The sequence below is a fragment of the Trichosurus vulpecula genome, chromosome 2 (genome assembly GCF_011100635.1).
Source record: "Trichosurus vulpecula isolate mTriVul1 chromosome 2, mTriVul1.pri, whole genome shotgun sequence".
NCBI lineage: Eukaryota > Metazoa > Chordata > Mammalia > Diprotodontia > Phalangeridae > Trichosurus > Trichosurus vulpecula.
The window spans coordinates 430,267,317-430,292,494 of NC_050574.1; the positions used below are offsets into that span (position 1 = coordinate 430,267,317).

The 25,178-nt window shown below is 37.3% G+C and overlaps 1 protein-coding gene across 1 annotated transcript in view; it reads right to left on the reverse strand.

The window, feature by feature from the left end:
- Positions 1 to 25,178, reverse strand: part of CFAP47 (cilia and flagella associated protein 47) — a 965,255-nt gene that overhangs the window by 231,489 nt on the left and 708,588 nt on the right. The window contains exon 57 of the mRNA XM_036744194.1: positions 17,934 to 18,090. Coding sequence (XP_036600089.1) covers positions 17,934 to 18,090 — 157 coding nt within the window. The remainder of the gene's footprint in view (positions 1 to 17,933; positions 18,091 to 25,178) is intronic.

Below are 25,178 nucleotides of genomic sequence, written 5' to 3' on the forward strand. Positions count from 1 at the left end.
CTGGCCCTGGAGATATTTTTCCTAGGGAGTTCATTGATGGCTTGTTCAATTTCTTCTTCTGAGATGGGGTTATTTAAGTATTTTATTTCTTTTTCTGTTAATCTGGGCAATTTATACTTTTGTAAATATTCATCCATTTCCCTAAAGTTATCAAATTTATGGGCATACAATTGGGCAAAATAATTCCTAATTATAGTTTTAATTTCCTCTTCATTGGAAATGAATTCACCCTTTTCATTTTTGATACTGGTAATTTGGTTTTCTTCTTTCTTTTGTTTAATCAAATTGACCAAAAGTTTATCAATTTCACAGGTTTTTTCATAAAATCAGCTCTTAGTTTTATTTATTAGTTCAATAGTTTTCTTGATTTCAATTTTATTAATCCCTCCTTTCGTTTTCAGTATTTCTAATTTGGTATTTAATTGGGAATTTTCAGTTTATTCTTTTTCTAGCTTTTTCAGTTACATGCCCAATTCACTGGTCTCCTTTTTCTCTCTTTTATTCATGTAAGCATTCAGAGATGTAAAACTTCCCCTAAGAACTGTTTTTTGCTGCATCCCATAAGTTTTGGTATGTTGTCTCATTATTTTCATTTTCTTGAATGAACTTACTGATTGCTTCTATGATTTGTTGTTTAGGATTTCATTCATTTATGATTTCATTGTTTAGGATTAGATTATTGAGTTTCCAATTAGATTTTAATCTATCTTTCCATGATGCTTTATTACAAATATTTTTATTGCATCATGATCTGAAAAGGATGCATTGACTATTTCTGCCTTTCTGCACTGGATTGTGAGGTTTTATGCTCTAGTACATGGTCAATTTTTGTGTATGTTCCATGCACCACTGAGAAAAAGGTATATTCCTTTCTATCCCCATCCAGTTTTCTCCAGATGTCTATCATATCTACTGTTTTTTTTTTAAATTCTATTCTCCTCCTTAATTTCTCTCTTGTTTATTTTGAGGTTAGATTTATCAAGTTCAGAGAGGGGAAGGTTGAGGTCCCCCACTAATAAGTTTTGCTGTTTACTTCTTCCTGTAATTACCTTAACTTCCCCTCTAAGAATTTGGATGCTCTACCACTTGGTGCATAGATGTTAAGTAGTGATATGACTTCATTGTGTATGGTGCCTTTAAGCAGGATATAGTTTCCTTCCTTATCTCTTTTGATTAGATCTATCTTTGCTTTTGCTTTGTCTGACATTAGGATTGCTACTCCTGCTTTTTTTTAACTTTAGCTGAAGCATAATATATTCTACCCCAGCCTTTTACCTTTATCCTGTGTGTATCCCTCTGTTTCAAATGTGTTTCTTGTAAACAACATGTTGTAGGATTATGATTTTTAATCCATTCTGCTATCTGCCTCTTTTTTATGGGAGAGTTCATCCCATTAACATTCACAGTTATGATTACTATCTGTGTCTTTTTCTCCATCCTATTCCCCCTCCCCATTTATATTTTTATTTCTCCCTTCTCCCTTCCCCTCCCCTGCCCTAAAGAATTTTGCTTTTGACCACTGCCTTCCTCAATTTTTTCCTCCCTATCAACCACCCTCCCTTATCTTACCCTTTTCCCTTAATACTTCTTCCCTCCCTTCTAATCACGCCCCCTTTCTTTCCCCTTTCCTCTCTTACTGCTTATAGGACAAGTTTGATTTCTATACTTATCAGAATATTTTATTTCCTCCTTGAATCAAATCTGATGAAAGCAAAGCTCAAACGCTGCTCTGTTCTCTCCCTTCTTTCTCTCTACTATATTTTTGTGCCTCTTCATGTGATGTAATTTACCCTTTTCTATCTCTTCCTTACCACTTCTCCCAGAACAATCCCTTTGCACTTCTTAATTATTTTTTTTATCTTACATCAGTTAACTTACATGCATACCCTCTGCCAATGAATACCCCTTTTAATTGTCATGATAACTATGCCATTCTTAAGATTAACATATATATATATATATATATATACATACATATATATATGTATGTATATATATATATATATATATATATATAACATATTCAAAACAATATAATCCTATATAAGAATGTAAACAATTTGCCCTTATTGAATAACAAGGTTTTTTTTTTCCCATTTACCTTTATATGTCTCTCTTGAGTTTTGTATTTGAACATCAAATTTTCCATTGAGCTCTGGCCTTTTCATCAGGAAGGTCCATCTCTTTGCCTGAAAAAACATATGCTCAGTTTTGCTTTGATTGTAGTCCAAGCTCCTTTGCCTTTTGGAATATCATATTTCAATCCCTCCTGCCTTTTAATGTAGAAGCTATAAGTTCCTGTGTGATCCTGACTGTAGTTTCAGGATATTTTAATTGTTTCTTTCTGGATGCTTGCAGTATTTTCTCCTTGACCTGATACTTCCGGAATTTGGCTACAATATTCCCTGGAGTATTCAATTTGAGATCTCTTTCAGGAGGTGATCAGTGGATTCTTTTCAAGACATTTTAACCTCTGGTTCCAGGACCTTGGGACAATTTTCCTTGATGATTTCTTGGAAGACACTGTCCAGGCCCTTTTTTTCATCATGGCTGTCAGGTAGATCAATAATTCTTAGATTATCTTTTCTGGATCTATTTTCCAGGTCAGTTTTTCCAATGATTTTCCAATGTTTTTCCATCTTCTAATTTTTTTTCATTCTTTTGATTTTGTTTGACTGATTCTTGATGCCTCATAGAGTCACTAACTTCTATTTGCCCAATTCTAATTTTTAACAAATTGTTTTTTTCATTTAGCTTTTTTACCTCCCTTTCCATTTGGCCAATTTTACTTTTCAAGGAGTCATTTTCTCCAATTGGGTTCTGTACCTCCTTAACAATTTTGCCAATTTTACGTTTTAAAGATTTGTTCTCATCAGTGGTTTGTTTTTTTTTTTTCATTTTTTCTTTATCTCTCTAATTTGGCTTTTAAAATACTCCTTGATCTCTTCCAGGAATGCTTTTTGGGCTTGAAATCGGTTCATGTTCCCTTTTGAGTTTTCAGAGGTGGGTATAGTGTCAGTACTGTCTGCTTCTGAATTGGTATTTTGATCTTCTCTGTCCCTATAATACGAATCCAGCTTGTTTCTTCATGGTGGTTGTTTTTTTTTTTTTTTCCTGGCTTTTAAAGTGTATCTCTGCTTCTAGGGCACAGGGGGCTCTGCCTCAAGTTTTTTGTGCTAGGACCTGGGGGCCTGGTTACTGGCTTTGTGTGCTGTGGCCTCTGGTTTTGTCAGCTAGGGGTTCTATAGTGCTGCCTCTCACCTGATGTTGAGCTGAAGATGGCTGGTGTGTGTCAAGGATTGAGGCCCAGTGAAGTCTTTCTGAGTTTCCCCTTGGGTTAGAATGTGAGGTGTAGGGGAGGGATGGTCTAGCTGCTAGAAGTCTCCTCTTCCCCTAGGACTGCACGATACCATGGGTGGTCCCAGCTGTTGTCTGCACTGGCATCTGCCACTTCCCCTGGCTGTGGGAGCCATGCCTAGGGTTTTGTTGTTGGTGCTTGCCGGCCCCACCCACTGGGGGTCAGGAGCTCCCACTGGTCTGCTGAGGTGGGGTCTGCTGGGATACCTTCCTTCTTGCACTGGTCTCCTTCCACCACCACAAGAGGGACCTCTCTCCCCAGCTTCCCAAGCTAAAAGATTACTGAACCCACACTTCTGGTTCCTCTATTCCAGGGTTTTTTCCTGGGGTAGTATTCTCTGGGTCAAGGTGAGGAAGGGAGAGAAGGGAGTGCTTACATTTCACCTGGTCATCATGGCTCCAGGAAGTTCAAGAAGGTGAGTTTCAAACCTTTAGACTGAGGGCTGAAAGCCTCAGGAGTACCTATTCCCACAGCTGCAGGCTGTGTTCTTCTGTCTCACATAGCTCTGACAGGCTCCCATCCTGGGCTGAGAGGCCTGGGGATCACCACTACAGCCAGTAATTCAGCTCTGGGCCTGCTCCCACTCCATCTCCAGTATGGTTCAGTCCTGTGTCCTCAGAGCTCTCCCAGCCCACAGATCTGTCCTATTGACCCTGAGGACTCTTTTGGGCAGGAAATCTGCCACACTCAGTCTCCTAGTGTCTTCTACCTCTCTCAAATCTGCTCAGAATAACTTTTTTAGAGGTGTCTGACAGAATTTGTAGGAGAGCTCCTGTAAGCCTCTGTTTTCACTCCATCATCTTGGCTCCGCCCTGGGAGCAATTATTTTATTGTTAATGACTTTTCTTCTGGAATGTTAACCATTAATCCCATTTCTTTCCAAGAAGATTTTTATTCTTCAATATGTCTATAGATGTTACTGAGAATTGTCTTGGGAAGAGAGATATGCCTGAGTAAATAGAAAGTGTGAAGAAGGAATTTGGGCTGGGGGTGGTAAACTATGCCAGTTTGGAAATTTATCTCTTTAAATTAGAAATGCTTGAGTATTAAATTAAAACTATTTTTGATCATCAAGAATAAAACATAGTATGATATTAATAAGTTTCTTTTTTTCTTTGATTGGGTCAATGACACAAGAAAATTAAAATTAAATTGTCCAGTGAAATTGGCTCAGAACTGAGCAGGAGAAAAAAAGTTCTGGAGAAATTATTTTAATGACTCTAAACTTCTTTTTGAAACAAAGCATAACTGTTTGTTTGTTTACAACAACGTTCTTCTAGTGATGTTGCAAGACATGAAATACCAAATTTTCTAAAGAATGAAGCCCCAAATCAATCAAAGGACAATTGAGAGATGCATGATAGATATGAGCAGGCTGAAAGCATACAAATTATGAATTACCAAGTAGAAAAGTGTAAATGATGTCATCAGAGAAATGTATGATAAAAAAAGATGGACAAGCTGTTTGGCAATAGTGATGAAAATCTATGTGTAGGATATATGCTCCTTTAGTATCCATGAACCGGTAAATGGGTGTGTGTGTGTGTGTGTGTGTGTGTGTCTGTGTGTGTGTGTGTGTGTGAAGGCCACCAGCGGCACAATGTTGGGTGGAGCCCCTGTTTGGAATTGTGGGATTACACAAGGTGAACAGGCATCTAGGATCTGAGATCTGCATCACTGGAAGAAGTAAGAATATTAATGAACCCAGGGATCTGTTGGACTACTATATGTGAAAACCACTGTGCTAAGGACTTGAGATATGAAACCAAAAAAGATTTTGTTTTAGTCACAATGTAAAAGTCATAGAAAGTTTCAGGAAACTTCTTTATTTTTTTTTCTCCCTTTTGTCCAATCCTTTTATGAGGGGGTGGGGATTAGGGCAAGCTTGCCAAGTGGCTACGGAACATAGGGAGATTACATTTCACAGAAAACATGGACTGAAGGCTAATGGCACTAAGAAAGAATATTAGAAGATGAAGTGAAAGGAAGAAAGAAGTGAAGACTGCTCTGGAGGAGCAGAAAGTTGGCTGGTAGCTGTAGAGGTAATCAGGATGGTAATGAAGCTTCTCTATTGGCAAGAGACTAAGAACAACAGCCAAATGAGAAGGACTGGTGATTCAAGCAAAAATGCTGATGATTAACTTTACTAATTTTTCCAACTCCCTTTTCCTGCATCAAATAGGATTTTTCAAGATTTTTTTCTATTCACTTTAGGAATGTTTGGAGGAAGTTGAGAGAAAAATTAAAATGGCGGAAAGGAAATGTGACTCTACTCACCAGGAATGCTGGTTGTAATTTCATTATGTTACTTTTCTTTTCCTTTATTTCACAAATGCATTTTATTACATGCCAGCAAGATGCTTGGTTTGCTAACAAATCAGTCAAATGAATATATTAGATGCAAGATACCTAGAAGAGTTTCCTATAGCTTTCAAACCTTAGTGTTGGGTGAGAGAGGGAAATGAGCCAAAGAAAATATTATCAAGCAACTTCATGATAGGAATCAGGTCTGCCTATCAAAAGTTGGGCTCTGGTACTGGGACAGCCTAAATAATTATAGCCTACTGACCTAAAAGAGAAAATACAATGGCCAAAATGGAATTAAGTGTGCATTGGAATATGGTTTTGAGTATTTTTTCTACCTGTTATGTTGTCTGCTCATTATTCCCAAGTCTTTTCTGACTTAATAGAGATAATGGGCAGAGTAAATTATAGGGTATCTATAGACAATTTTTAAAATTTAATTTTATTCATTATTTTTCATATTTTCCCTTGTATTATAGCTACTCAAATGGAACTATGATTTCATCACTGTGAGTACCTTCCTCTGACTGGTACAGATTCTAAGCTCTCAATGCTTTCCCATTATATTTATCTTCCTTTTTTGTTGTTTTTGTTGTTTATTAATCCTCCAGAGAAGACTCACTGTTAGCCTTTGGTTATTTTAATATTGTGTACAGCCAGCTTAGCTCTTGGGCTGTCCATCTGTGATCTCTTATTCTTGATCAATAACTATCCCCTCCTTACCTTCTTTTCTAGTTATTCTTTGGATATAATTCCACAAATATTCATATAAAACCTAGTATGTGAGATAGACAATGATAGGGAGTAGGACTACTTAGACAAAAAGTAAAAGGTCCCTCCCCACAAAGAATTTACATTCTTTTCAGGGATATAATATGTAGACTGACAAGTTAAATACATGGAAATTTGAGATACAGAAAGCTCTAGCAAATAAATAGTGGTAGTAGTTTTCATGAAGGGTGGCAATTCAAATCAGCTAAATGAACATTTGCTAAGCATTTACTTTGTTCAAGGTACTCTTCTAGGTGCCACAGATACAAAGACAAAAATGCACCTGGCAACCCAATGATGGGTTGGAGAAGGACAAAGAATGGGAGTCAGAATACCTGAAATGAGGCAACTACAATGATCTAGGAAAATGAAGTAGAGGGTTTGAGCCTGGATAGTGGTAGGTGGAATGGGAAAGGAGGGATAATGCTAAAGATATCGTGGCAATGCAACTGACATAACCTGATTCCTAAATGAAAGACGTAAAGGAGAAGAAAGGATAAAAAATAATGCCAAGACTATGATCAAGGGAAATAGGAGGACTAATGGTGCTGCAGACACTTACTGCATTCTGTCCTAGTTATTTGTGTATGTGTCTTATCCTTCCATTAGCCTCTATGCTCCCTCAGGCTAAGCCTGGTCTTACAGCTTATTTCTATCTCCCTCTGAAGATAGCAGAGTGGCTTGCAGAAAATAACCACTTAATAAGTGCTTATTTAATTGGATTGATCTGAAATCTGGTGTAATTCCTCCTAAATCACATTTAGGTCAAAAAAAGAGAAAGAAATAGCAATGCTGTGCATTCTATCTATCTGCTTCTCAAGGTCAGACAGATAATTAGGCAACACATTCAAGGAGCACTTCAACCTGCAGTTGAAAGACACCATAGAAGTATCACATTAGGATTAAAGTCTTTTCAGAAACTTATGTAAATTATAGATATTACTCATGGCCCACATCACTCTCTCCTTACCCATTCTCCAACACTCTGTGATCAGAAAGACCAGGTTTAATCCTAGGGGGTGATACCAAAGGTCTCCTTGTGATTTATGCCACCAATCTGGAGTTTTACTCCAAAGAAATCTTCAAAGTAAAACTCGGACATAACTTGTATCTAGGTTTGCTGAAATGTGGGTATTGAGTGTCCCAATTCCCACAAAGGTACTCAATGGGCAATTTGGTGTGAGATAAAGAGTACACTTTCAGCCCTATGGAACATGCACAATGCAATAAGAACTTACAGGAGTCAATAACACACAGAGAGAAATAAAGCACTCAAAAAGCCTATCAGCTCTTCTTGGAAGGGAACTAAATTTCGGGTTTGGTATCAGGGCAGCTCTTTATCATTCTGATAAGTCCCTCTTTACCACAAAGTACTACACAGCCACCCTAAAATCTGGAAAATTAACTTATAGTTCAGATTAATCATGGAAAATGAATATAATTTGAGGTTTTATAAATAAGTCTTTTATCAGCCCTCTATTCCAAAGAACACTGACTTCTCCCTTCAAGTAGAATACTGAATCAGGAACTATTGGGGCTATTGTCTTCCTTCTTCAAGGAGTATGTTACATCGAGAAATCTTGTTAGATCAAAGAAAAAGGAGAAAAAAGGAGAATGACCTATACATACAAAAATATTTATAGCAGCTTTATTGTGGTGGAAAAGAATTAGAAATTGAAGGAATGTCCATCAATTGGGGAATGGCTAAACAAGATGTGGTATATGAATATAATGGAATACTATTATACTATAATAAATGACAAGAAGGATGTTTTCAGAAAAAATCTGGAAATACTTACATGAATTGATGCAAAATTAAGTGAGCGGAGCCAGAAGAATATTATATACATTAATAGCAATACCATAGGATGATTAACTGTGAATGACTTATCTGTTCTCAGCAATTCAAAGATCCAACACAACCTTTAAGGATTTATGATTTTTAAAATGCTATCCACACTCCACATGGAATCTGAATGCAGATTGAAGCATTTTTTTAAAAAAAAATTTCTTTGTTATTCTTGGTTTTGGTATGTATTTTCTTCTGCAACACGGAAATGTTTTGCATGACTACACATGTATAATTTATACCAGATTGCTTAACTTCTCAAGGAGAGGTCAAGGAGGGAGGAAGAGAATATGGAACTCAAAAACTTTTAGATAAATGTTAAAATTTGTTTTACATGTATTTGAGAAAAAAAATAAAATTAAATGGAAAAAAGAAGAAATCTTGTCTCTAGAAAGTCTGGTGCCTGAGCCTTTTAACTTGCATAATCTTGAATTTGAGGTTCAAGGGTTGGTGCTTTTCCCCCAAAATCTTCATTCTGTATTAGAAAGGCTTTATTACAGGATCCACTACTTACGGAATTCAAAATCCCTACTCCTTCCTTTTCTACACAGAAGAGTGGGGTTCAGAAACAGTGTCTTTGCTCAGGTTGTATGTAAGCATAGCTATGTCGACCAAGTACTTGTACTTGCACAAGTATATGGTAAGCATGTTACTATATACATGGAAAATTTATACCCAGGAATTCTACTCTATGAACCATGTTCAGAAAAAAAATATACAGTAAAAAAAGTAAAAAGAGGTGCTGACCTATATTAACAGAAAGGGTTCTCTACTTTGCAGAATATATCCACATCTATATTCATTTCATCTCAATTTTATCCTTTCTTTATTAAATAGCTTAGCAATGAGTTAATCTGAACATTTTTATCACAACAAATCGCCCTGGGCTTTGGTTTTGGTTTTGTCTCCTCTCCCCCTCCCAAATTATTTACATGTTAACATGGTTAAACACAACTTCATAGCTCAAAGCCTATACATTAAATGCCTGCCATCATTATGACAAAAAACCAGGTACCGCTGGGATTTAGCATAGTTTATGCCTTTATTTATTGAGTTAGCAAAAACCTGTCATTAAGATAGCCATTTGTTAAATGACTAGAGCCACTAAACATGTTAAAATGTCATGTATAAGAACACTAAATTTCTGAGTGACTCCATTAATAGCTAATCTCAATAAATCTTCAGAACGGTTAGGACTAATTCTGCATAAGCCATAATAGCCAAGTAAATTCCATGCAACTCTTCCAAAGTTAACCTATATTACTACATTTTGTTTCTCCTTAAATGATGTCACACTAAAAATAATAGCAGCTATACTAAAGGTAATAAACTGATTTGTGATATAAGGCAATTTTCAGAGAGCGGCATTTTTTTTCTTGGGGATTAATGCTTTGTTACTATCTAATAAAATAATGTAATTTACTGAGTTTGATTTTATGAGGGCTCCAAGGTCCACGTGGAGTCTCAAAAATGATAAAAGCAAAATAATATTCAAAGATATAAAAACTAGACTGTCATAAATAAATGACTACTAATGTAAGGGCATAAAAAGTCTAAGCCAGATTATTTTAAAATGTCTCTCCTTTGTTGAGCTATTATTATACATGAGGTCAATGCAATACTTTGAAGTTTTCAATTAATAAGTACCTAAAAGGGACTGAAGTAGAAGGAAACTAGGATCTACCGAGGCAGGCAAGGAATGTAACAAGCGTAATGAGCTTCCTCTTTCCCATTCTTTCCTCTCAGTCACACAAATTCCCTCCTCCTCATCCTCCACACTGCTTTCTCTGCTTCTCCAATACTCAAAAAATTTTATTTCCAAAGCATCTATCAAGAAAACCAGATGACAAGAAGGAGGAGAGAAGTGACATAAATTTTACATCCCCTCCTTTATTCTTCTTCAGCAGCCAGAACAAGTTTATTATTACAGTATCCCTGGATTTGCAAATAGCCACTGCCCCTACTAAAGCCTCAGCTCCCCAATGGCCCAAGGAATTACTTAGGAATCAGATATTTACTGAATCTAGACCTGAAAAAAACCTTTGAGGTCACAGAAAGTCCTTTTGTAACAAAGCCCTCAGATCTTTGCTTTCAAACATGCTGCCTTATATCTTAGAGGTCATGAGCCTCTGTTTATGTAATTTCACAGATTAACATACAGGACTTAAAGCATTTGAGTGATTTTATTATGTGCAGAAGAGAAAAAAAAATTATTGTGCCACTTAGTTACCAAGTTTGAAGAGTGGTTTGGCATAATCAACCAGCTGGCTAGAGACACCAAGGCTGCCAATCCCATCATTGATCAAAGCCTCGGGGTTAAATGCCAACCTGACTCTGCTATGCTGCAGTACTAAGGATCTCAACCAGGGAAAGAAGCGGATGTCATCGATACATTATTTCAAGCTATTGTGTCTTCCATCATTTCCAACACCATCCACCAGCTGTGAAGGACACAGTATTGGAGTAATGTTGAGACTTAGCCAGTCTTGGCAACATCTAACAGCACCAACCGAAGTCCCACCAACGTCTCCCTTGGTTTTGAGAGGGCAGCCAAGGTAGAGAGGTTTACAGCAGTGTGATATATATATATAGTAAAGTGCCCTCACACTGCCATTTGACAGAGTGGAAAATCAGACCCAGGTTTTAAGATGTTTTAGTTTTAAGAATTTTATTTGATGTACAGTATTTATGGTAATGCAGATTTCATGGGTCATGAAAAGTGAATATTGTCTGAAATCAGTGTTTTTAATTGCGATGCTAGCCCAAAAGATCTAATGCTAGGGAATTACTAGGGAGAAAAATGCTTTGTATGTTATCAATTTTATTTTGTGTGCTTCATTTTATGAGTTACTTCATGGTTACTCTGGTAGGAAAAATGCATATTATCAGAATTAATGTTTTGTTATAAAAATTGTATGCCAAAAAGTATATTTTCATCAGTATTTAGTGAAAGATTAGTTTTTGGTGGTTGAAGGAATCTAACCCCCTATTTTCCATAGGCTCAATGTATCACCATTCACATTTTTAACTTTTGGTTCATTTTCCAGGAACATCACCCCTGCAAAAGTTGAAGATCGATCTACTATCTTTTGAAAGCAGAATGTTGGATAGTTATAAAGATAAGAAAATTCTTCATTATCTTGTTGACTCTAATTCAAATGATCCTAGTGTAGGGCAGCTATAATCAAATGGATTTTTTGTGATGCCTAAAGAACCCATTATATGTCTGGCACAATGTTAGGCCCCCTAAAGGTAAAAAAGATACGACTTTGAAAACAGTTCTGAAGGTGAGTACCTAGTAAGTTTCTGGCTTCTGACATTCTCTACTCAGAGAACCTACTGTTGCAATAATAAAATCATCCATATCTGCAAAAAGTATGATGACAAAGCAACAAACAAGCTTCATTGTTGACTTTTTTATGTATTACCTGTCAGCAAACAAACATTTGTCAAGCACTTATTTTGTACTTGGAAGATTATTGACTGATTAAAGATTAAGAGTTGTAGTTAATCACTGGAATCAGTACTTTTGGATTTATATTTAATTGGATTTGAATTTACTTGAATAGCCCTCAGTAGTGGAGTCTGTTAAGAGTTTAGGTGCCCTAATTTTAAGGGCTACAATCTGGTCCTGTCTCATGTAGAAGATGTGGAAGATGAGTCACCCTGATCGGGAGATGTTTTGCCTGGCACTGGATCCTTCTAATGTTAAATGGTATCTGGCACAGAACTTTCCAAAGCGTGTTGTTCAACCCTGTATTTTCCTCATTGCCATAGATTCTGGAGACCCCTCTTGCAAGTCAGAACGAATTAGAAAAAGGTAAGACCACCCTTCACCTCTGCTGGAAACCAATCAGTTTGCATCACTGACCTTATATAACCAACTAAATAAAAAGCTGCTCTATTAGATTCTTCTTTGGCTACTGAAGAGCCTTTGACTTTTTTATTGGCAACTGCTAGCCCTTCTAAGAGGTTAATCATGCCTACAGCCTTGTGTCTCAGTTTCTCTTATTGCAGATTTTAATTACAACAGGGCAAGACATCATGCCAAGCACTGGCAATGCAACGAAAGGCAAAAGACAACTCCCATATTCTCAAGGAACTCACAGAATAATGAGGGAGATAACATGTGAAAAATAATTTTCAATGTTCCTACATCACTGAATAGCATAATCAACAGGGATCACAGAGGCCATCAAACCCAACTCAGACCTGAAGAAGTATTTCCTCTACAAAACACCTGACAATGAGTCATTCAGCCAATGTTTTATCTTTAAGGCATCTTTACTTACTCAATGAGGAGGAACCCCGCTCCCTCCAGATTCCCCAATCTACTTTGGAATAGCTACAATTATTAGGAAATATTTTTTCTTAAATTGAAGCTCAAGGTGCTTCTCTGTAACTGTATCAGTAATTAAGTTGGGACTTAAGTGCTTTTAATGATTCTGGCCTCTGTTTGAATGGGGCAGACAAAGTGGGATCTTGTCTTGGAATGTTTCTCAGCACTAAGACAATCAGGAGTCATTGATTTATATATGGTGGTACTAGGGATTAACTTTCCCACACCCTAGATGGGATTTTTCACTGTTCTTTGTTTGAGTGCTTCTCAGCACTGAGGTAATCAAGTCCCCCAGAGCCCAGACATGGGTATAAAATCCTAGCTTGTTGTTTGACTTTTGGGGCTGTCACTCAGTGGAAGAGTGTTGTATGACTTGAAGAGACTCTAGGCAGCTGTTAAGAGCCCCCCAGCTTCTAAACCCAAATGTTGGGACTTTGTTAAACCCTGGTAACTATGAATTGAGATTTGAATCAGACAAGGTCTGTCTATTGATGTTTGTAATTTCTGTTTGTATTTGCCTTGGAGTTCAGGGAGCTGATCTTTTGCCTCTGAACTAAGTGACTGATATATGTATGTTTAATTAAACTGAGATTATTAACCCCTTAAAGTTGCTTTCCTTAGAAAAGCAGATCAAAGAACATGTGCTGGCAGCTCTTGTTGATGGTCTTGTTGGGTCTTACACTGGACATCAGCTGCTGCTAGCCTAATTGTTGCTACAGTAACTTTTATCAATTGCTACTAATTAATTCATCTTCCACAATACAGCCCTCTAACTATTAGACAATTGCTATTACACCCTGCCCCCATAAATCTTATCTTCTCAGGCTAACCATCCTCAGCTCCTAAAGATACATGATACTGAGGCATTTCAACAACCCTGGCTACTCTCCTTGGCATGTTCTCTAAATTATCAATGTGTTCTCTAAACTGCGGCACCCAGAGCACAATACAGTACTTAAGACGTGACCTCAGACTATGGGAAACAATTATAATGACGAGAGGAAAATGTAATTGGAATAAAAAACCTAATGTGAATACACAGGGAACTCCCCAACCAACTTAGATTTTAAAAGAAATATACAGAAGGTGGAAGCAAGGTCAGGCAACACAAGACAAGAGCATGGCAAGATCCTAAACATCAGGGTCAGGAAATCTAAAACTTAAAATTTTTTTAAGTTATCCTCTCTAATACTCATGTGTGCTTGATATATCACGAATTTGAGATTTTCCTTCACAATATATTTAGGTTTTCCTATTCAATGATCTAAAAACTTCATGATATCTAGCACTCTCAGACCAATTTACCTTCTCTGCCACTGCCACTGGGAAAGCGCAAGGAGATTGAAGACCAAAGGTAGTAATTTCCTATGTATCATAGATTTCAATCGAAGGGGGAAAATGCTACCAGTGGCCTGCCTAATAGTGGTGAGCTTCTCCATATTTAGTAGGCTAGTCTTCAGAAAATAGACTTAGTCTGTCATCAGAAGCAGAATGAAAGTCTTTCCAGGACAGTAAAACATAACAGGGGACACACAATGCTGACAAAGCCTTAGAGAACCTAGGGTCACCTCTATACCACAATGAGTCATCAGAGTAAGCTTTAGGGGAGCTTATTTTTATGCTTTATCGGAAAAGAAAGGAAGGCTATCATATGGAAGGAGAGTTAGATTTGTTCTCTGTCCTCAAAGGGAAGAAGCAGAATCCAGTCTTCATCCCTTGTCAGGAGCCCCAGATCCTGCCCTGGAGACTTGTGCTACTGACTTGAGAGTTCATATAAAGACCTCTGAAATTAGAGATTCAGATATTCATGCCATTAAAAAATCACAGCCTGGTGTAATAAATGAATAATAAACAGGAAATAAGGAGACTTGAGTTTTAATCCTTGTTCTGACATTAACTAGCAGTGTTACCTTAGAAAATTCAGTTAACCTTTCATAGCTTCAGTTATTCATCTCTAAAATCGGGTAGCTGGGAAAAGCGATCTCTAAGATCTTTCTATATCCAGAATACTTTGGTTTTATGAACTAATTGGCCATTTATAAACTGGGCAGCTAGGTGGCACAATGGATAAAGTGTTGGCCATGGAGTTAGGAAGACCTGAGTTCAAATCAAGCCTCAGACACTGTTTGGGATATATGGAATATTTTATGGATAATTGATAGCAGAGAGAAGTATACGTATTCAATTGTTATTTGTTTATATTTCATATGCCTAGGAGAATAACTTTTGCACTGGGAATAACAAAACAAAATGGCTAACAGGGAATTCATATGAAAAATAATAAATGAGCCCATAAAAGTGCTCCTAGTTGTCCCTGATAATTCAGGTCTTCCAGCTCAGATTGCCTGTGACCTTGGGTACTGAAAGAATTGGCAGCAGCAACTGCTGAAGCAGTCAGTAATATTTAAGTGATTGTGGAAGATAGAAGTATTAACAAATTAGAGACAAGCAAAGGTCCTGATTTTACAAAGTGTGGGGGGGGGAGAGGCAGAGACAGACAGAGAGAGACAAAGAGGTAGATAGAGACAGGGAGAGAGAGACAGAGAGAGACAGAGAGAGAGACAGCGAGAGTCAGAGAGACAGAGAGAGAGAGAGAGACAGAGAGAGAGAGAGACAGAGAGACAGAGAGACAGAGAGAGACAGAGAGAGACAGAGACAGACAGAGACAGACAGAGACAGACAAACAGAGACAGAGAGATAGAAAGACAAAAGAATCTTCAAACTATAAGCCAGGGAAATTTACTTTGATTTCTGGAAAAATTTGATAAGGGATTTATGGTAGGAGCAATATCTATTAAGACTGGAAAATCTTTCACAGGTTGTTGTTTGTTTGTTATGTGTTTTCTGGAGGTTTTTTGTTTGTTTGTTTACTGGTTTGCTTTTTTTTCTCAAAAAAAGTCAATGGAACAATTCTTCAGATTGTATTGGGCCAATAGCCATTGATATACTTACCTGGTTGCTAAAGCTTAAAAATCCCAACATACATGTTGTCAGCCCCGCCCCCCCACACATATTTGATGAATTCCTGTCATCATGTGACCAGATGTGTCTCTGAATTGAGCTATAGGGAGTTATGCCCAAATGAACCAGGACTGCATGTTTGTTAACTAGCCTTCCAATGTGATGGCTATATGAACTTCCTTTTGTAAAAACGCAAGTGATTTATGACTTTCATTTCATTCTGATTCAATGTCTAAACCACTGAACTGAATTGCCAGCAGAAGGAAAACAAGGAGAGTGAGATGAAACCTGTCTTCCTACCCCTCAATTGATTGATTATGAACTTCTTTAGACAATGCGAGGCCCTCTCCTCTAACATCTAGGGAGCTTGTGGTCTCCACTTTGAAGAACACTGTCTTAAGGGGGAAAAAATCCCAGCATACAAGTTGCTGGATCTCCTGAGACTTGATCAGTTCCCTAATGGAGTAAGTGTTAAACCACTTTTCTGGAAAGTATTTCAAATACGGTGATGAGGTGAAGTATGTCCAGCCGTATCAGTGCTGTATCTTTGATGAACATCCTTTCCACGTTGTTATTAAGTAAATTTCCTTTTGTAAAATATTATATAGTCAACAAGTATCTCATTTTATTCTAGCCCCAAATGTGAACCATGGTACTGGTCTTAATAAGGCCTGGCTTAGAACAATATCATTAAAGGGATAACTAATGAACCTCTAGAAAGAGAAGCGTAACTACAAAGAATTAGCATGGTTTCATCAAGAATAGATCATGCCAGACTCACTTATTTCCTTTTCGAGTGCTATAGATACAGTTTACCTAGATTTTAGTAAAGCATCAGACAAATGCTTATCTTGTAGAGAATATGGAGAGGTATGGACAAGACAATAATACAATTAGTTGGATTCAGAACTGGTGTGATAGACATACTCAAATTGTAATTGTTAATGGTTCATTGTTAACGAGGCTGGAGATATCCAGCAGAGCACACCAAGGATCTGTATTTGGTCCTGTGATTTTTTTACAACAGTTTTATCACTAATGTGGCTAAAGGAATAGATGACATATTCATTATTTTGTAGATGACACAAAGCCAGAAGAGAGAGCTAACAAACTTGTTGGAAGAATCAGGACCCCAAAAGATCTATTAAAACGTGAGCATTAAGCTAAAATCTAATGAGATTAAATTCAATAAAGTCAAATTTAAAGTTCTGCACTCAGAAAATAAATCAAATTCAGTAGCACAGGTTGAGGGAGGCAGCAGTATGCCTACAGGAGACTTTGTGGTTTGATTGAACTACAATCATAATATGGGTTAACAGTGTGGTGTTGTAACCAAAAACCTAATGATATACAGGGTTGCACTGAGAAAAGCATATCTTAAGGAATGAGAAAGTGACAATTCTTCTATACTCTGCCCTCACCAGACCTCATCTGGAATACTGGATTCAATGCAAGTTTCACAGTTTAAAAAGGTCATTAAAAAGCTGCAGAGTGTCTAGATGAAGGCAACCAGGCTGGTGAAGAACCTGCTACAATCCATGCCATATGAGGTTGTTTGAAGGAACTGAGGGTGCTTAAGCTAGAGAAGAGAAGAGTAAGGGGAGATATGAAAGCTTTGTTAAAGCATTTGGACATCTATCATATGGAAAGAGAGTTAGATTTGTTCTCTGTCCTCAAAGGGAAGAAGCAGAATCCAGTCTTCATCCCTTGTCAGGAGCCCCAGATCCTGCCCTGGAGACTTATGCTACTGACTTGAGAGTTCATATAAAGATCTCTGAAATTAGAGATTCAGATATTCATGCCATTAAAAATCACAGCCTGGTGTAATAAATGAATAATAAACAGGAAATAAGGAGACTTGAGTTTTAATCCTTGTTCTGACATTAACTAGCAGTGTTACCTTAGAAAATTCAGTTAACCTTTCATAGCTTCAGTTATTCATCTCTAAAATCGGGTAGCTGGGAAAAGCGATCTCTAAGATCTTTCTATATCCAGAATACTTTGGTTTTATGAACTAATTGGCCATTTATAAACTGGGCAGCTAGGTGGCACAGTGGATAAAGTGTTGGCCATGGAGTTAGAAAGACCTGAGTTCAAATCAAGCCTCAGACACTAGATATGTGACCCTGGGAAAGAAACTTAACCTTGTTTGCTACAGTTTAGTTATCTACTAAATGAGGTGGAGAAAGAAAAGGCAAACTACTCTAGTATCTTTGCCAGGAAAATTCCCAAATGGGTTCACAAAGAGACGGACACAACTAATCTACTAAACAACAACAAAAATGAACTAATTTAATTTGATCAGCATTGGTATGATAAGAAAAAAAGGAGGGGGGAATCCAGTAACTCACCTTTCAATAGGACATCAACAAGAACATGTTCAGTGGTAGGGTTCCTGAAAGGTATAATGACAGACAAATGCCGACCAATACACGTACATATGGTCACCGGTTCCAAGGGTAGAGGAATGAGGCCTATTCCAGACAGATAAAATACCCATTCTTCAAGCTATTTTAAAATAAAATAAAAGTGTGACATATTTAGACTAATGAATCACTTCTTACTCTACATTCACAGCATATTCTTATTTTTGCAGTTGAGATGCCTTACATTTTGGTATTCATTCTATGTCTATCCTTTCCTAGACATTACTGTACCTCACTGAAAAACAATTGATTACTTTTCCAACTGAGGAGGAAAGGGGGCTAATTGCCAATATTCAAATGTCTAGCTCATTTTAAAGCACAGAAGGCTATTTATGGCAACATAAAAGAGAAACTCTAATGGAAAACCTTATATTTCTGCTCAAGGCTTTTTTAATTAACTCATGTAACAAACCAAGTCATAAACCCTGCATGTAGCTTCCAAAAGCTAGAACCTGATGCCAAATGTGATGAGGATTTTATTACATGAGGGTAAGAAAATAATATATGGTTTTACCCTTATAGAAAAGGAAAATAACCAATAGTTAGGTATGATATTATATCTCATCCTCCATTGCAATGAATTTTCTTTGTTTAATTACAGTGGCCACTAAAGTAATGGTATTGGGGCTACTTCATTGTGGACATGGGAAGATCCAGATACACTGTTCTTTAGCTGTGGTATTGATTTTCAAAAGCCTCATCTCTTTGTTTTTTTTTTTTTCATTTTGATGTGTGAATTACCTTGATTTAAATATTTCCTAAAGAACAATAACTCAGTCTAGGTATCACTCAGGCACATGGGGAACCAACTATATAATTAAATAATTGGCAGACTAAATTAATCAATTAATCAATAAGAGAATGAAGATCCCCATAAACAAGCCAACAAATAAACATATAAAGATGTATATTTTTACATAGATGGATATGTCCCCTTGAATTTCCAGTTTTATACTTTTAATTTTCTAAACTGCCTGTATTTTGCTAAGCCTGGATACTAGTGAAAAATAGCAATAGATTTTCTCAGTCTTTGAGGCAATCATTTATAAAGCCACTATGGATATCAAATGTCCATTAGGTGACCCAAACATATAGGGATATCTTTAATTTGCCCATATTTACTTGTCTGTATGTTTCCTGTTTCACCAAACAATCTGTGATGGGGCAGTTCAACATGTCAAATTTAAAATGTATTGAAAAGTTCAATTAAACTGTTGGCTACCACAAACTCTTAAGTACCCCTGGGTTAAAAATACTAATGTCTGTCAAAACTATCTACTAGAACAGATGTCCCTCGAATTGATTGCATTATCAACTTGAGAGTATAGGAGAAAATTAAAGAAGGAAACCATGTGTATACATATAGATAACTTTTATACATAAAGTAAATAAATAGCATACTTTGTCTCCTCTTAATGCTTCTCTAAGAATTGCATTGGAATCTTTAAAGTTCTAATTAGAATGACTGTAAAAGATGAAATAGGCTAGAGATAACAGAGAGCAAATTTTGTTTGCACATTGAGTAGAGCTACAGGGGCCATCAGGACTGGCAGGAATCATCAAAGCTTTCTATAGTCACAGGCTGCAATGATAATTGACTAATGCTGGCTTTTAAGAGCCTCACTGATTTTAAATACTCTTTTTTCACTTCTGATCTGCTGACCTTTAGGTGAAAAACATCAAACGTATCAAGGGAAATTGAGATAAAGTATGGCCATGCTTAAGAAAACGAATAAAGACAAAGAAAACTGCAAGTCAGTGCATGATAGCTGATATATTCTAATGGGAGAGCCTGCTAGAATCTGACTTTTATTGTGCCTTCCTACTAACCTCATCTCCCTACATTAAAATTCTATTGCATTAAGAATGCCTGCTATTCTAGACTAAGTTTACTACCTGAACATATAACTAAGGCTGCCACTTCAGTTATGATACCCCCAAAAAATTAATTTTAGTATTCAAAAACTGTAGTCAAGTGACTACAGCCTGAAGTTGGCTGTTCACTGTGTAGAGCTCTCCAGAGATCCAAACCAGAAACAAATGAAGCAAATAATAACCTATACTAATTTCTTTCAATTCAGAAAAGAAACACAATCAGGAACAGTTAAAGCTTATACTATAAGCACTGCCATTAGTTGATTTTAGATTAGTCAGCTACTCTGCAAGGAGATGGCTTAAAGTGTCAGTTGAATACATTTAATCAGTGAAATCCAGTGAGAAAAACCAATGCAGGGGTTTTTTTGGGGGGTAGGTTAAAAGTTGTTCCAAAATGCCAAATCTAGAACAAATTCTAAACATATCTTTAAAAAAGAAAGAAATCCATCTTAGCTATATATATATATATATATATATATGTAAGTATATATATGTATATATATATATATAAAAGTATATATATAAATATATATATACATTCATTTATAATAAAGATACTATTGGGGGTCAGAGCCAAGATGGTGGCTGGAAAGCTGGGACTTGCTTGGGCTCTCCCCCAAATCCCTCCAAACACCTGTGAAAGATGACTCTGAACAAACTCTAGAGCTGCAGAACCCACAAAATAGCAGAGGGAAACAGGTTTCCAGCCCAGGAGAACCTGGATTGTGGCCGGGAAGGGTCTATCCCATGGTGCTGAGAGTGGAGGGCAGCTCAGCGTGGGCTGTGCCGGGACTGACCAGACCCGGAATCAGCCAGCCAGAACAGGCCTTGGGGCCATGAAACAGTGATCTGCAGCAGTTACCAGACTTCTCAACCCACAAACACCAAAGAGCAGGTTAGGGGGAAACTGTGGCATCAAGTTCAGAGCGGTCCGGCCGCCAGCTCTGGGGGTAGAGGAGGTGATGCAGCAGTGGCGGTAGCAGCACCAGAAGCTCCTGATGCTGCTTCCAGAACTCCAGCGTCAGCTGTTTCCCGAGTCCCTGCCTCACAAGGTGGGAGGAATCTAACAGTAGATCAGAGGGGGAATCCAAGGAATGCTTTGTGGGCATGAAGGCAGATTCTCTTGCTGGGCCCTGCTTGGATCTGTTTTGCAGTCCTGGTTGGTGGTTCTTTGGGGAGGAGGAGCACTGCTGGGACAGAGCCTGGGGTGACAGTGGAGTAGAAGTAGCTCTGAAAACAGCAGTGCTTGGACCCTAAAGCTTGGGACAAAGTATTCTCTACTCTATAAGCTGCATACTCTATATGCTCAAGTAGTTGGCAGGGAACATGAACAGGCAGCGAAAATGAACTCAGACTCAAACTCAAACTCTAGATTCCTTTTAGGGCGACAAAGAATACCAGAACATACAGCCAAAAGAAGTCAAAAAAGTCAAAGAGCCTACATCAAAGGCCTCCAAGAAAAATATGAATTGGAAGAGCTCAAAAAGGATTTGATTTCAGAGTTTCCAGGTCAAGAAGAAAATACTGCAAGCAGCCAGAAAGAAACAATTTGAATATTGTGGAAACACAATCAGAATAACACAAGATCTAGCAGTTTCTACACTAAGGGATCAAAGGACTTGGAATATGATATTCCAGAGGTCAAAGGAGCTGGGATTAAATCCAAGAATCACCTACCAAGCAAAACTGGGCTTTATGGCAAAATATGGACTTTTAAGGGGTGAGAGGAATATATTGCGAGAGGGAGAAAGAGAGAGATATTATGGGGTAAATTATCTCACATAAAAGTGGGAAGACAAAGTAATTCTATTTGAAGGGAAGAGGGGGCAGGTGACGGGGAATGAGTGAATCTTACTCTCATCCGATCCAACTTGAGGAGGGAATACCATACACACTCAATTGTCTATCTTACTCCACAGGAAATTAATGGGAAGGGGATAAAAATGGAGGGATGATAGAAGGGAGGGCAGATGGGGGGGAGGAGGTAATCAAAAGCAAACACTTTTGAAAAGGGACAGGGTCAAGGGAGAAAACTGAATAAAGGGGGACAGGATAGGATGGAAAGAAATATAGTTAGTCTTTCACAACATGAGCATTGTGGAAGTGTTTTACATAATGATACATGTGTGATCTATGTCGAATTGCTTGCCTTCCTAGGGAGGGTGGGTGGGAAGGGAAGAGGGGAGAGAATTTGGAACTCAAAGCTTTAAAAGCAGAAACTTAAATTTTTTTAAAAAAAAGTTGTTTTCTACATGCACCTGGGAAACAAGATATGTAGGGAATAGGGCATAGAAATCTATCCTGCCCTATAAGAAAGTAAGGGGAAAGGGGATAGGGGGAGTGGGGTGAAGAGGGGATGGCTGACTGGGGAACGAGGCAATAAGAATATATGCCATCTTGGAATAGGGGGAGGGTAGAAATGGGGAGAAATTTTGTAACTCAAAATCTTGTGGAAATCAATGCTGAAAACCAGAATATTAAATAAAAATAAATAAATAAAAATAAAGATACTATTTTGAATTGTTCACACAATTAGTGCCTTCCAGTGACCTGACATAAGTTTGCAGAGGATGGCAATCACAGGAATTGAATACAATGGGACAAGTGAAATTATTCAGGGATAAAAAGGGCAAATAAAAACCATGAAGGTGAGAGAAATATAATGAAAAGGCTGAGGAGGTCTGGATAAGGCAACTGAAAAGATGAGTTATTGATCCCAGTAGAGGCACACATAAAACCCTATAGATTCACCATTATTTGAAAGCAGACGCACAGGATGACAGAAATGAAGCTTCAAGGATCAACTGGTCTGTGAAAGGTTTAAGTGAATTATTTACTTATTTCGTTGCTTTCGTATTTAATGAAGGATTTAACTTTTAATTTATAGGCTTATCCTCTCTAAGCACTTAAGTTCAAAGTAGACAATAGACGTGTTGTCTTGTTGAACTCCCCCTGAATACAGATCATTTTGATCAGAGATGCAAGCATGATTCTTAATAAAAGGTTAAGGTAAGGTGTCTCTAAATGCATCAGTTGAAAAAATTGGTCTTCTCAAATGCATTTTTGTGTTAAAATTAAATAGACTCACTTTATCTGTGTTTCTTTCCTACTTATGTGACAAATGTCTGAAACAATTCAAATATCAGAGTCACAATCAAGATCACACAGGACCTGGCAGCTGAAAAATTAAAGGATCTGAGGTCATGCAACATGATATTCTGGAGGGCAAAGGAGCTAGGACTACAAATGAGAATCACTTATCTGGAAAAATTAAGCATAATACTTCAAAGGGAAAAGTGGTTATTTAATGAAATAGAGGGATTTCAAGCTTTCATAAGGAGAAGATCTGAACTAAACCAAAAATTTGGCCCCTAATATAAAAACCCAAGAGAAGCATAAACAGGTAAAAAGGAAATTCAATAGAGCTAAACTGTTTATATCCCTGCATGGGAAGATAATATTTGTAATTCTTAAAAATGTTATCACTAATAGTTCAGATAAAAGGAATATATATATATATATATATATTCTCAATATATACCTATATTCTCTGTATATATATATATATATATATATATATATGTAGACAGAGAATATAGGTATAAGGTGAATTTGAGGGAATGACATAAAAAATTGAGGGATGAGAAATAGGAATACAAAGAGTACAGAAGGAAAGGAGGGGTAGAATGGGGTAACTTATCTCACATGAACAGGAGAGAAAGACAGTGGAGAGGAAGATGGGAGAGTGGGTAATGAGCATAACTTGAACCTTACTTTTATTATAGCTCAAAGAGGGAATGATATGCATAATCAGTGAAATATAGAAATCTATCTTACCCAACAGGAAAACAGGAAGGGACGATATTATTTAAAGGTGGAGGTGGAAGGGAGACTGACATAAGGGAGGGAAGATAAGGGGAGAAGACAGAAGCAAAACACTAGCGATATGGGAAAGGGTGAAAGGAGAGAGAGGATAAATAGGAGAAAGAATAGGATGGAGGGAAATGTACAGGTAATAATCATAACTGTGAATGGGAATGAGATGAACTCTCCCATAAAATGGAAGTAGATAGAATAGATCAAAATACAGAATCCCACAATATGTTGCTTAAAAGAAACACCCTTGAAGCAGACACAGACACAGACACACACACACACACACACACACACACACACAGAGTAAAGGCAAAGGGATGGAGGAGAATCTATTTACTTCAACTGAAGTAAAAAAAACATGGGGGGTAGCAATCCCAATCTTAAACAAAGTAAAAGTAAAAATATACCTACTAAAAAGAAGTAATGAAGGAAACTGCACCTTGCTAAAATGTGCCACAGACCATGAAGCAATCAAATTAGAAGGGCAAAGAATAGTGTACTTATCATATCTATGGCGAGGGGAAGAATTCATGACCAAACAAGAGATAGTAGATAATTTTGATTATGTTAAATTAAAAAGGTTTTGTACAAACAAAGCCAATGCAAACAAGAGTAGAAGGAAAGCAGAAAGATGGGAAACAATCTTTCCATCAAGTGTCTCTGATAAAGGCCTAATTTCTCGAATATACAGAAAACTGAGCCAAATTTATAAGAATACAAGTCCTTTTCCAACTGATAAATGGTCAAAGGATATAAGCAAGCAGTTTTCAGAGGAAGGACCAGAATATATCTAGACATATGAAGAAGTGCTCCAAATCACTTTTGATTAGAGAAATGCAAATTAAAACAACTCTGAGGCACCACCTCACCCAACTGATTGGTTAACTTGACAGTAAAGGAAAATGATAAATGTTGGAGAGGATGAGGGAAAATTGGGACACTGATGGGCCGCAACTGGAGCTGTGAACTGATCCAACCACTCTGGAGATCTATTTGGAACTATACACAAAGGGCAAACAAACTGTGCTACCCTTTGATCCAGCAATATCATTACTAGGTCTATATCCCAAAGAGATCATAAAAAAGAGAAAAAACCTATATGTGCAAAAATATTTCCAGCAAAATTTTGGAAATTCAGGGGATGCCCATCAATTGGGGAATGACTAAATAAACTGTGGAATATAAAAGTAATGGAATGTTGTTGTGCAATAACAAATGATGAACAGGCATATTTCAGAAAAACCTGGAAAGACATGTACAAACTGATAAAAAGTGAGATGAGCAGTACTGGGAAAACACTGCACACACCATCAGCAATATCATGTGATGATCACCTATGAATGACTCAGTTCTTCTCAGCAACACCATCATTCAAGATAAGTCCAAAGAATCATGAATAAAAGTGCTATCCACAACCAA